The sequence below is a fragment of the Acipenser ruthenus genome, chromosome 5 (assembly GCF_902713425.1).
Source record: "Acipenser ruthenus chromosome 5, fAciRut3.2 maternal haplotype, whole genome shotgun sequence".
Classification (NCBI taxonomy): domain Eukaryota; kingdom Metazoa; phylum Chordata; class Actinopteri; order Acipenseriformes; family Acipenseridae; genus Acipenser; species Acipenser ruthenus.
The window spans coordinates 12,879,674-12,893,573 of NC_081193.1; the positions used below are offsets into that span (position 1 = coordinate 12,879,674).

Below are 13,900 nucleotides of genomic sequence, written 5' to 3' on the forward strand. Positions count from 1 at the left end.
GGCAAAACAGAATTTAAAACGGAAAAAAATGTATTTATTTATTTTATTTCTCTCTCCTTTTTTTATTTCTGTATTCTGTTCACTGGAATACACAATACTTGGAACAACAGAAGCCTTCAAGTAAAATCAATAGCAATTATGTCATTAACATCTACAGTCTGCAGACAGTACCCCTTGGCTTACACCACGTAAAAATGAGATTGACAAATGTCTTGGGCCGCAAGCAGCGGTTGTGTTGACATCACACCCTGTTTGGTACAAGCAAAGAAAGAACTGTATTATTATTATGTTTTAGACGGGTTGTCAAAAAACATTATCAAAAATCTTGCCTCCTGCTGCTCTCTCTGCACTTGCTGCTTGTGTCAGTCGTTTCAAGCTTTTTAACTTAACCAAGGGTGTGAAATTGAATTGAAATGTTTTTTTTGTTTTTTTTTGGGTGAAATATAGTGTCTCAGCCCTGTTGCGTTCTGGCACAGGAGTAATTTAGTTTTATCTTGAAGGAGTCTTTGTTTTCCGGCTGAGCAGCGCTGGTTGGAAAGCATGTGCGTCACTGTCTGAGGCCGTGTGACGTGAGCTGGTTGGTAAGCTAGGGGAGGGTGAGAGAGCACTGCACACTGAACCTGATGGGTGTCAGGCTGAGTTAGAACACACATTATTATTTCATTACCCTCCCTGTCAGATTCTATAGAACACACATTATTATTTCATTACCCTCCCTGTCAGATTCTGTCAAGACTTTTTTTTCATTTTGTTTGAACCTGCGATTGAAAGCTGACATTGGACTGAGCTGGATTCACAGAGAATCACTGGCAAACAAACATCAAGGAGACTGCACTCCTTTTTGACCGTTTCTGTATCCTAGAGACAGGTTTTCACATTCAACTGCGACTGACGCAGTATCTATCATTGTATGATAAAATCTCTTTTTGAACACAGAGATGACAAACAAGAGGATCTGGCTGCGAGACAGTTTTTATATATATATATATATATATATATATATATATATATATATATATATATATATATATATATATAATGTATTGTAATAAATGTTGTTTTTAAGTTTTATTTAGCAAACACTTTTCACGACATAATAGTTTCCTCTGTGTTTTAATCATCTGGGTTGACAGCCCTGAGGGCTCTGTCTATCCACAGACAGGTAATGGATAGACTGCTGTGCACCCCAGGTGGGCCAGTAATCCCAAAACAACCATTTACCAGAGGTTGTTCCTTTGATAGTCGCTTTATTTTATGAAAAATCTCCCAGGATTCACCAGGGAAAGTACTTTACAATGTAAATTAAGTTTCATTCATAGTCCAATGTTGATTCTGAATCAACCAATTAAAATTAATCAGTTCCACTGGTTGACATTATCTTCTATTTATTTACTGCCTGTCAAAATTGGTTTGAGATTGATCCTATTGTTATCTATGGCGAGCGTGTCGATATTCACAAAATAATAATTGTGACTCTGACAGTACAAACTAAGAATATAAATCCTATTGTTCCAATTGTTTTGCAAAGCTGCCACCGCCATTTGAGGTAGTTACATCATGCTTGCACTGTTATTTAAAACCTGCATGCGAATTGTGTTGGTGACCATGACATTGACCTCATATGTAATATAGCTGCCATATTGAGGTCATGTGACTTTTTAAGTTTGGTCTGTATAGAGACAGTACACTTTGAGTTATTTTGTTAATGTTTGGTACACAGCTGTATTCCATAACCTGTCCAGTCAAAATGATCTCTTTCATTGTCACATGTTTTAACCTCTGGTCATATCTATGATACTGTAGGGAAATAAAAATCATGGAAAAAAATCAGATTTCAAATAGGTGTGCAAATTACACGTAAATGAGAACTGAAGCAAGGAAGAAAACTAACCTAGCCAGAATGATCTGTGAGAAATTCCATGTGCCCTGTTTGAAACACCCCCTTCTTGAAGTCCTTGGACACATGAGGCAAAGGCCAAGGCAGAGACTGGAGGAAATGTCCTCACACCAGCCTCACTGATGAGAACTGGTCTTGAGGACTCCAAGTTGCAAGTTAACATGTGATATGTGCATGACTGTATTCATGTTAATGTATTAAAACAATTAAGCACTATAATACTTGTACAGTATGTAATGGCCAGTGATTACCACAGTGTACTTAATATAGACCCATTGATATCTGGTGTATTTATTGCTGTAATACAAATCAAATGCCCTGGAGGAACATTTTTTATTTTTTTTGCATCTTCCTTTCACCCTCTCAATCCCAAACTACAACAAGGTTTAGGACTAGTTTAGGACTGAGGTAAATTACATCCGGCTGTGTTCTGCTTGTTTTCAGCTGGAGAATTAGTATGCAGAATCAATGTCCACTCCAAATGAATATAGACAGTGCCTATATATAGACTGATTTTAGAGAATGCCTAGCAGTGAGATACACAAAATGTTCCATTGGGTGAGGTCATAAGAAATATCTCACTGTGAACCTGATGTGCTTTATGCCACGATCACTAATGAATACTGAGCAATGAATAATGCATGCTGTATTCTCACAGGGTAGCCCTTCTTCTAAATTACAGAGTGGAGATTTAGGTAAGACACCAGCCTCTTTTCTGGGATGGTCGCATGTTTGAGTCCTTCTAACAATAGTTTTAACCATTGTAGCTGCCCTGATACCACCGTCTTGGGTAACACACACTTGGTCATGATAAACATTAAAGAATGAATGTAGATTGTTCTGGAGAGCACTATTGCCAGCAGGTACTCCACGACAGGAGGGGGGAAACACCCTGACCCAATTATATTTAATGGCTCTGTTTACCAGGCAGTCTTGTTTGACTTCACATAAAGTTAAGTCTATGTTATACTGCAGCAATGAAACTAATGCTTATTCCCAATTCTGCTACATTTAGGGCAACAGATTGAATGGCAATATTAAATCACTATATTTTAATAACATGCATACAGTACGGATTCACTATAACAATGACACCACTCCCTGTTGCTGTACATGTTAGATAAGGTCACTTGTCACTTGTTAATGTCATTTATTTATTATAACTGGGGAAAGCAATTTCTTTCATTTTCTAGAGGCATAGTTTTTTGCAAATTAAGAATCCTACCAGTGCCACAAACTTGAATTCCATGTTGTCTCTTATTGACTGTCAACGATAGATCTTGAAAACAAATACACAGCAGTGAGAGCCTGATTTATAACATGAATGGTTGATTTCTTGACAATACCTGATTTTCATTTCCACTTACATTGCATTGCATTCTGGTACGTTTTACCTGTTTTAGGTACTTTTCACTTGTTTCTTTTTCATGGTGAACATGGAGTCATATGGTCACCCTACTGGGTATATTAATCAACACACAATGCCTGGGTATATTAATCTGCAAATCCCTGTGCTTTTCCCTGCCACCATGAAAACTGTGAATTATACTGTAATCTCTTTGTTTTCTCCACATTTTCATTTGCTGGTCTTGTTTCTTCTTTAATGTACAGAGATGCTAATCAGTATGGCGGGGAAAATTAAAAAGGGTTATTTTTTTCCATCGCTTGTTGCTTCCAAAAGCTGCTGGGGCTGTGATTGGCAGCCTTGGATCGTCCTTCCAATCAGTGTGCCTCCTATGAGTCATGTGATTATGTGGTTCTCACATGGTATAAGCAACCATGCTGGTGCAGCTGTTGATTTGTTTAAAACTTCAATTTCCATAAAATATTACTTTCATAAAAGCAGGGACTTTATTTGAGACAAGCATAGGGAATCACACTGCATTCAAGGGAAACATAATGGAATGAGTGCTTTTATGCTACTTTACAAACTGCACATGCTAATAATTAAATACCTTTAGGGTGTGTTCTGTTTAGATAATGAATAGTACCTTTATTGTATTTACCTGTAAAAAGTATAATAAACTCCAGCGAGAGTCCTATTTAAATGATTTAAAAGCCAACTCTAGATCAATTTGGATCAATTTATTAAGTGATTAACAACACATGCCTTACCACTGAATCAGTTTGTGTTAGTAGCAGTATAAACATTCGTTGCAAGATTTTCTTGACATACAGTTTGGTTGCAGAATAATAAAATTTGTTCTTGCCTTGTGTTTTTGCAGGAACATTTCGAGTCACTCTTCCTTGCTTATGATGAGCATGTGACATTCCAGCTGTTTAAAAGCTTCAGGCGTGTGCGGATTAACTTCAGCAACCCCAAAGTAGCGGCCAGTGCCAGGATAGAGCTGCACGAGACGCAGTTCAGAGGAAAGAAGCTCAAGCTTTACTTTGCCCAGGTAGGAAGGCAGGAACGAACATAAAACTCACCATCTGTCTGTGGGATTTTCAAACTGTTGTTGAGTAAGATGCCTGATCTTAAAATCAGAGACTTAGGGTTTTGAATCCCAATTGAGCTTAAAACGTGGACTTCTAAACACAATATTCTCATTAGTAAGCAATTGCCAGATGAGAACCCATCAAACAGGTTTAAATCTTGCATGGGAGAAGAATGTTAGAAATGATGTAGCTGTTAATCAGAAAAGGGTGCCGTGGCTTTACCTTCTGGTCCTCTCTGAACCTTAGTTTACGTGCAGTATGTCACACTTTTGAGTTTTAAATATATAGAGAGAACGGCTTATTCAGTTGTAATGAAATTTGACACAGACGTTCTTTATCAAGTTATTTTTGCCTTCCACAGGTGCAAAACCCAAGTACAGATGGAGTTAACCTGCACCTGGCTCCTCCAAAGCCATCCAAACAGTTCCTAATCTCCCCACCATCTTCACCGCCTGTAGCATGGCAACAAATAGACGATGCCACCCCTGTGATCAACTATGACCTGCTTTATGCAGTTGCAAAACTAGGGCCTGGTGAGTTAGTTAATTGTGCATGGATTTCTTTTTTTTTTATTGGATGAAGAGATGAGCAGAGTTGCCATGGATGACCACTGTGCATTCACTTCTCTGTCACACCAATATGTCACAAACTAGACCTGGATGAAACTTCTCTCCAGGCTGTGGGTGGTTAGCAGGTGTACTGTTCTTATCTTTTGTCTCTGTTTCTGAAACAACTTCATTAATGTCACTTATGATGTGATTGTGGTTGAAGTCATCTTTCCACTAGACAACATGGCTATAAAGACCTTCAACAAATGGAACATGACTTTTTATCTGCTTCTTTTAAACAATGTTTTGGGTAAAACAAGCAATTTCACATCCGGCTATTAGAAGATGTAGTTAGAATTTAGTTTCGGATTATCCACAAAAGAAAGTAATATGGCTCTTAAATAGTTTAATGTTTCGGAAACATACCCTGTGCTAAATACAGTAAACAAGACACGCCAAGCCTTGTCATGTCTTTCTAAATCCTGTCCAGTAGCTGAAGGGAACTGCAGTACTAAAGACTCAGTAATGCCAATTTAATGAGGCAGCTGTACAGTTTTCAATTCACTGAAAATTACATGTGTAAACTCTCACATCAACCTGTGACACAATGGAGAGAAACTTCACAAAAGCTGGTTCACGTATCACAATGTCTTTGCTGAATAATTTAACAGCAAGAAGACTCTGATAGCATTCCTTCCTTACTAGATAATAATAGTCATTTAGTATCCTGGAAAAAAAGGTTGTCTTCTTTTGAACGAAATAGAAGTGACTAAAAAGCATGGTAAGTGAAAGGGGAAATGCAAAGGGGAACACCAGAGCTTAAACTTCCAAACAGCCTTGAAAGTATAGTCTCAAAATAACGATTCCAGTTACAAAGTGATAACTAGTGCACATGAATGTCCTGGTTTTCACAGGGTGTTGTCTTTTAAAATACACACTCAGGAACTCTATTGCTGCTTCAGTACTTTTGCTATTAATTCAGCCATAAATGTTAAAAAGGCTTGGTGGTCTGCATTGTATTTCTGGGAGCATCGCTAAATTCTAGGAGATTATGTCCCAATGCGTATTCCATTGGCTTCACTGACAGCCATATTATTTTCATATAGCAGCTGTTTCCGAGATTCCAACCATTCTAATTTTAGCTCATTAATGGTTAAAAGCTTTCAATTCGATGGATGGCTTGCTAAGTAAATAAATCACAGTTAGAAACACAGGGATATAAATAATTGTTAATTATTCTCTCTCTTGGATAATATTTCAGCGGATCACGTTTGCATTCAATTAGAGAGCCCTCAGGGAGCAATATTAAATGTCATTTGGTATCCATTTTCAAATTTTTAGGGCATGTTAGCAGAATTGGTTTAAGGTTATACTTACGAGCATTCTAAATGATTATTTATTATTATTTATTTATTTAGCAGACGCCTTTATCCAAGGCGACTTACAGAGACTCAGTGTGTGAACTATGCATCAGCTGCAGAGTTACTTACAATTACATCTCACCCGAAAGACGGAGCACAAGGAGGTTAAGTGACTTGCTCAGGGTCACACAATGAGTCAGTGGCTGAGGTGGAATTTGAACCGGGGACCTTCTGGTTACAAGCCCTTTTCTTTAACCACTGGACCACACAGCCTAAATGATGGCAGTGTTTAGTGTTTTATATTTAACTCAACTCCAAAGTCTTTTTTTTTTTAAATCCCATGAAGATATCTTGCTGTGGTTCTTTAATCTAGGACTGTCCCTTGAAATTCAGAATTAATTCCAGCAAGGGTTATACAGTAGTTCCGTTTCTGAGATTTAAAAAAAAAAGGTTTTGGTCCATATTCTATTTGGTTTTTGTTAGACATTTTTTATAGGGTGAAAACAGGTGACGTTGGCAATGCATTTAAATGAACCGATTTCTGTCAGATACTAGCTGTTTTAATTTATCCTGTGAGTGTGTGTTGACAAAGTTGGTGGGATGCACATTGAACTTGAATCCTGCATCCGCAGCTGGCAGAAGCTCTGGGAGATCCGCACCACTGTGCTCTGACAAGGGAGCTGCACAAACATTTAGCAAAGGAGCAGAATAGCATGTGGCAAACTTGTTGGACCTTTTCTGCAAATGTGTCTGCACATTTGAGCCTTAGTATTAGATTTGTCTGGTTCGTAGTAGCTGATGGATTTCAAAACTTTGTCAAGTTGAGTCTTAAAGGATCCAAGTGATTTTGCTTTAACAACATGACTAGGTTGCTCATTCCATACCCTCACCAATCTCTGCGTGACAAAGTGTCTCCTTCTCTAAGTCTATCTCCACCTAATTTCCAACTGTGTCCTTTGGTCCTGGTTTCTGTACTGCATTTAAAGTACTGGTTTGGGTTAACAGTGTCAACTTCTTTTAAGATTTTAAAGACTTCATTCATGTACCTGCAAATTCATCTTTGTTCCAGGCTAAATAGATGAAGTTATTCAGCCTATCTTTGTAGCTCAGTCCTTTACACCCTGAGATTTAGTCTGGTTGCTCTAATTTGGACTCTCTCCAGATCCACAATGTTCATTTGGTTCTATGGTGACAGAAATTGGACACAATTACCAGTGTGTTATAATGAGTTTGTATAATGTCTTTGGATTTGTACTTTTGGCTATATACCCAAGCATTCTGTTTGCCTTGTTTGATTGCTTCCCTGCACTGTGTGGTTGCTGACAGCGATACATCTAAACAACACCGAGGTCTTTCTCTTGGTGTGCCTGTTCTAATCGTATCCTCCCCATTTGGTATTTGGATCTTACATTTTTGTGACCAGCATGTAACCCTTTACATTTGATGGCCCTGAATTTCATGTGCCACATTTCTGCCCATTTCTGTGTGCTGTCTAAATCTGTTGTTTTTTTTTTGAGTGGCTGTAGATGTGCCAGCCAAGCTTTGTATCGTCTGCAAATTAGACAATTTTGCTAATTTATCCCCTGATCGAAGCGGTTGATGTAGATAAGAAACAACAGTCGTCCAAGGACAGAGACCAGTCTTTACAGTATGTTTCAAAGCTGTTTTCAAAATGGCCTCTCTAGTGCACTGGGGTTTGAGATCTGCCCTCTAAATCTTTGCAGGAAGAGCCATTTAAAAAACAAAGCATAACAAGTGCTTTGGTTTTTCTGTTCTGTACCACATCATGGATCGTTATTGCCGTGTTACCTGTTTGACAATGTGGGTAATAATCCTTACACTATCAGTGCACTAGAGCAGACATTTTGAAAAGAGCTTTAAAACAGACTTTAAAATTATAAGTGTAAAAAGTACTCAGGATGTTAACAATAAAAAGAAAAAATACAGGTACATTATTTAAACAGTTGTAGCAACACCTGGGGACGTGCAACACTATATATTTCGGACCTTTGTTTAGCGAGATTTTAAAATAAGAAAGGAGTTTTTGGGTTAATTAGTTTCTTATGCATTCGTGTTAACTTTTTTAATAACTAATATTTTACTAAAAGTATCTTTGGCTGTAAATGTTTATAGAGAAACGGTGCCAAAAAATCTGAGAAGCTTGTAAGAGCTTAGTCTGGGTACCATGCCACTAACTAGTTATGTTTTTGTACTTTATTAAACTCAAAACATAACGAAAATGTGACATGTTTCTGTAGACTTCATAAATGTATAGATGACAGTTTAGCCGCACTGAAAGTGAATTGCATAATACAATAGAGTAGTGTAGTTTAAATTACAGTTTTATTTATGGGTAGCTTCCTTAGAAGCAATTGGAAAAGACGTATTTATGTATAAATCTGTTTTTGTGATTTGATTGAAAATAACGATCACCCAGGTCTACAAATCCATGTGCAGATACCTACTGCTTATGATGATAATGACTGTCCAGCATACCGATACTGACTTACTTTGAATCAATGCTGAATGTGTGTTTCTTGCTGCCTTGAAGGGATTTGACAAATACCACAACAAATAAAAAAAAAAAAAAATGAAAAGCTGGAGTACATTCTCAGACTGTTGCTGAGACATTTAATATATTTATAGAATAGTAATCAGGGGTAAATCATTTCTGAGATATTTTACTTTGCAAAAAGCATAAGATATCCATAGAAACTATACAACAGAACTGCTTTGAATACATGAACATAACTGGAGAAATGAAATCCGCCTATCCCTGGCACAATGGAAGGAGAAATATTTAAAGATAATTAAGTTGTGAGTCATTATACTATGCAGCCATTATAAATAGCATTGGTGGCCCAGGTATGTAAATCATCGCTGAAGGAATTATACCCTTTGAATTTGTAAAATTTTATTTTGATCTGTTTATTATCCAATGTTTCTGTTTTCATATATTATAATATATGATTTAGCATGTTTAGTAAAGTTGCCAGCATATTTTACTCTTTTTTTCCATTACAAATCTCAGCTTCAATACAAAAGCCTTGCTCTGAGACCAGCCAAAAGAAACACATGAGTGCTGATACAGCAATAAATAATTATTGTGAAAAACAAATATAGTGGGATTGTTAACAGACAGAAAAAATGCAGGGCTTACAAAGTATTTCTTTAAATGTCTTTAGATGAAGTAATTTTTATTTTAGCTACTGTTTCACAACTAGTAGATAGCTTTGTATGACATTTCTTGGACATCTTGTATTAAATGACTTCATTAAAATGTGCAAGTCAGACCGGTAGACTGTAAATGAGATATGAAGAATGGGAGAGGAATGGCTCATGCATAACAAAGCATGCTATGCAGTAGCAGACAAGCATCTTTGTTGTGTATTCAGCACGATGTTTATACCTGTGAACGCTGATTTGACAAGGTCATTGTACAGTACAAACAAAGGAAAAATACAGCATCTGTAAACAGCAGTAACATTTTGGGCCATAGTGCAAATGAAAAACAACTGCAAATAAAACTATTAAGGAACAACTTCATTGCAGAAAGCATCAGTGAAATTGTTTTCTGAGTAGTTTCTTCCTGGTCAGACCCTCATAATATTATTTAATTCATCTCTCGAATTGTTCCTTTTTGCATTTACGCTTTTTCTAAAATCTAGGCTCTTTCTTTATTACCAGGGGTGTGTTACATTCATCGTGATATAAGATGTAGTGCTCAATGTCATATCTTGACTTTGCAATACAAAAACAGAATTACAAACCTGTAACTTGAGTCAATTCAATTGATGGAAATTCCTGTGAAATGGTATGAGGCGATGTATGTGTGTAATGCAAGATCAAATTCCAAACCTGAGAGTAATGATAGAGAGGCACTGCAGCACATATACTGTCTGTCACCACAGTAACTGGCCTTTTTTGGGTCTGTCTGACTTGTATTTACTGCAGTGTAACAGTAATGAGTACAAATGAAAGGGCACATAAATTATACAAGACACATGTCCTGAGACTAACCATCACATTTATTAGTAGTAGGTGTTGTCTGTTTGTGTCTGTCCTTCTATTCTGTAAATGCTGTGGTCTCCGTGTTGACCATAATGAGACTTCATTACACGCAGGTATGTGGTCAGTATTGTATTATGATTAATTAGCTGTACTATAAATTGCATTTTACTACATCACCATAATAATATTAATTCCCATTCAATTCCATACTATATATCTCATTCAGCATTTCCCTTCCAGTGCCTGTATGCAGGAGTCCAGTGATGCCATCAAGTGGACAGCATGGTCCCTTTCACAGAACACTATTATAAATCAAGTAAAACATACTTTTGAGTAAATACAAGCTTTTTTATGGTTGTAAGAACCGTACATTACCAGATACTGTATCTACAGCTTCAGTATGGCCTCAAGTTTTGCATCACCCTATATAATTAACTTCATAAACTCAAATGAAACCTGCTGAACAATGTTACGTTAACATATTGAATTATGTACCGTTTTGTGGTTTTCCATATACTTGACATTTTGAAATCTAGAACATGAAATACTGTACTACTATTATGGCATCCTATTGCAATATAATTTTGTAGTTTCTTTGATTACATGATGTTAAATAAATTATGTTCATATAGTTTTTTTTTTTTTTTATTAAATCATGTCTCAATCCTAACATAGCCATAGCTGTAGAGCCGTGTGCTTTATTAAATCATGTCTCAATCCTAACATAGCCATAGCTGTAGAGCCGTGTGCTTTTAAGAAAGGGTATTGAAAGGGAAGGTGTTATCATCACTATATGTCATCACTATGGTTTAGGCTGTTCTGATACTTCTGGTTATGAAACACAACTGAAGCTTTACCCAAGATAGATGTATTTGTACTGATTTAAGTGTGCACTATGCATCAACCTACATTTGCTTTCTCATCCTTTTAATCTTTAAAAAAAGCCTAATTTGTTTGAGCACACGCGGTATCTTCATTATTAGTATTATTGTGGGAGTGCTCCATAAAACATGTATCCCAACTGTAGTGAATATGCATTTGATATAAAACTGCACTAAACTACACTAGATGATGTTCAGTGGCAATGCAGTGGGGCTATAATGGTAAAGCTGTCCTTCTATAGAAATAATGGTCATACAGTGATATCACAATACTAACAAACAATATGTTTTGGTAGTCTATTGTACTATCATGGTACTATATTAGAAATGAAAGCTGACATTTGATTAAGTACAGTATATAAACAATATGTTTGTCTTAACTGCAAACATTCGCACACCCCTGTATTTTTTCAATTGTATAACTCCGTGAGTCACAAGGCTGCCAAAAACACTCAGCTGATACAAAGTAAACTCGGTTGCATCTGATATTTGACAGACAGCTCATGGAAAAAGTGTGCAGTATACTGACAGAAACAAACATGCAGAATGAAGTCAGTCCTTAAAAAAACATTTTGCAAGGAATGCTGGCTGGCTTAGATGTTTCCACTTCCTTAGCAGATCCAGCATTCCTAACATGAGGTTATTTTTATCCTTCGCCCATTTCAAGAGAATTTTCTGCATTCAACTGTTGGTATTTATAAGCCCACGGTTCTCCACACCTGGTGTTGCTATGATAAGCTGATCAAGCATGCTCTGTCTCTGACACTGACCAATTGGCCCTTGGTGTTAGCTAACAGCATTGACGTCAGTGCATGGCTGAGAAATGAGCTCGGGCCTGAGGGAAGAATAAGGAAAGAAGTACTGAGTCATTATTACATGTAGCCAAGCAAGATCCTATAGAAAGTGGCAGTAAACCTTGAGCCTTTCGTAAAGCAATTCTATCCTTCCCTCATAAATAATCTACCGACACAGTGTATTTCAGCATCCCATTCAGGATATCGTATTCAATGTAAATGCAGTTCAAATTTGAAATTTGAAACATTTTGTCCTGCTACTTATACAACCCTTTTCAGATTGATTAAAATTGAAATTTACAAAACTCGTGTTCTCATTTCTGTTTAGTCTATTCTAAATCAGCACTTAACATTCTGTTTTTCATTTCACCACTTGGCTGTACTATTCCAATGCCTGTCAATCACAGGGTCTGCCATCTGTATAAATAATATTGTTGTAGTTTATCATTTCAGCTGGTGGTCTTCTATGTCATTTTGTTTAAGGTACTGGCATTATGATTGAGTGTTAAGGTTATGGATGGACAAGTAAACTCCAAAGGGGGGTGAAAAAAACTTATTTTTCTTTGTTTGCAATTCAGCAGTAAAAGCTATTTTCAGTGGCAGAGATATTATATATTTAAGCAATGGAGCCCGTTGACAGTAGAGCACACATCGAGAGGGCTCTATTGCTATTAGAAAACCATTTATTTTCTCTTTTAAAAAAACTTTTAAAACCTGTATTTACCTTCAACTTCTGATATTTCGCTGGGTAACCTTCCGCTGAGGAAAATAGTCCCTAACATAATTAGAATAGAAAAACGACATACACGTCGAGAAAACAGTTTTTATTATTATTGTGACATTGCCAGATAAATTAGTAGAGTCAGACTCGAAACTTGGAGACGGGCCGTCATGGAAGCTGGCAGGGAGTGGATTGGCTGGTACGGAAACAACTGAAATAGGATTGGCAGTTTGACTGGCTGGTTTTGAGGCAGGGCGTTGTTTGGATCCAGCTGATGACAGAATTGTGGACCAATCTTGTCTTTCCTGTTGATTTGCTGTCCAGTAGCTGCGAATTGAGCCTTCATTACGGTGTCCTGTCACAGACATGATTTCACTTGTCTCTAGACCAGCGTCATGCAGAAAGTATGTTTAAGTAGCTTTTTATGTTATCAGATTAGTAGAAAAAGCCGGCATTTATGCGCGGATTGATTTAAAATTGAATTCACTGTGTGTGTGTGTGTGTGTGTGTGTGTGTGTGTGTGTCTGTCTATCTATCTATCTATCTATCTATCTATCTATCTATCTATCTATCTATCTATCTATCTATCTATCTATATATATATATATATATATATAGTACTGTGCAAAAGTTTTAGGCAGGTGTGAAAAAATGCTGTAAAGTAAGAATGCTTTCAAAAATAGACATGTTAATAGATTATATTTATCAATTAACTAAATGCAAAGTGAGTGAACAGAAGAAAAATCTAAATCAAATCCATATTTGGTGTGACCACCCTTTGCCTTCAAAACAGCATCAATTCTTCTAGGTACACTTGCACAAAGTCAGGGATTTTGTAGGCATATAGTCAGGTGTATGATTAAACAATTATACCAAACAGGTGCTAATGATCATCAATTCAATATGTAGGTTGAAACACAATCATTAACTGAAACAGAAACAGCTGTGTAGGAGGAATAAAACTGGGTGAGGAACAGCCAAACTCAGCTAACAAGGTGAGGTTGCTGAAGACAGTTTACTGTCAAAAGTCATACACCATGGCAAGACTGAGCACAGCAACAAGACACAAGGTAGTTATACTGCATCAGCAAGGTCTCTCCCAGGCAGAAATTTCAAGGCAGACAGGGGTTTCCAGATGTGCTGTCCAAGCTCTTTTGAAGAAGCACAAAGAAACGGGCAACGTTGAGGACCGTAGACGCAGTGGTCGGCCAAGGAAACTTACTGCAGCAGATGAAAGACACATCATGC

At 37.0% G+C, this 13,900-nt stretch overlaps 1 protein-coding gene across 2 annotated transcripts in view; it reads left to right on the forward strand.

Annotated features, from left to right (window-relative positions):
* LOC117402325 (calcipressin-2-like) overlaps positions 1-13,900 on the forward strand; it is a 98,222-nt gene that overhangs the window by 79,332 nt on the left and 4,990 nt on the right. For both annotated transcript variants that reach the window (XM_034003359.3, XM_034003360.3), the window contains 2 exons: positions 4,123-4,296; positions 4,698-4,869. In XM_034003359.3, coding sequence (XP_033859250.3) covers positions 4,123-4,296; positions 4,698-4,869 — 346 coding nt within the window. The remainder of the gene's footprint in view (positions 1-4,122; positions 4,297-4,697; positions 4,870-13,900) is intronic.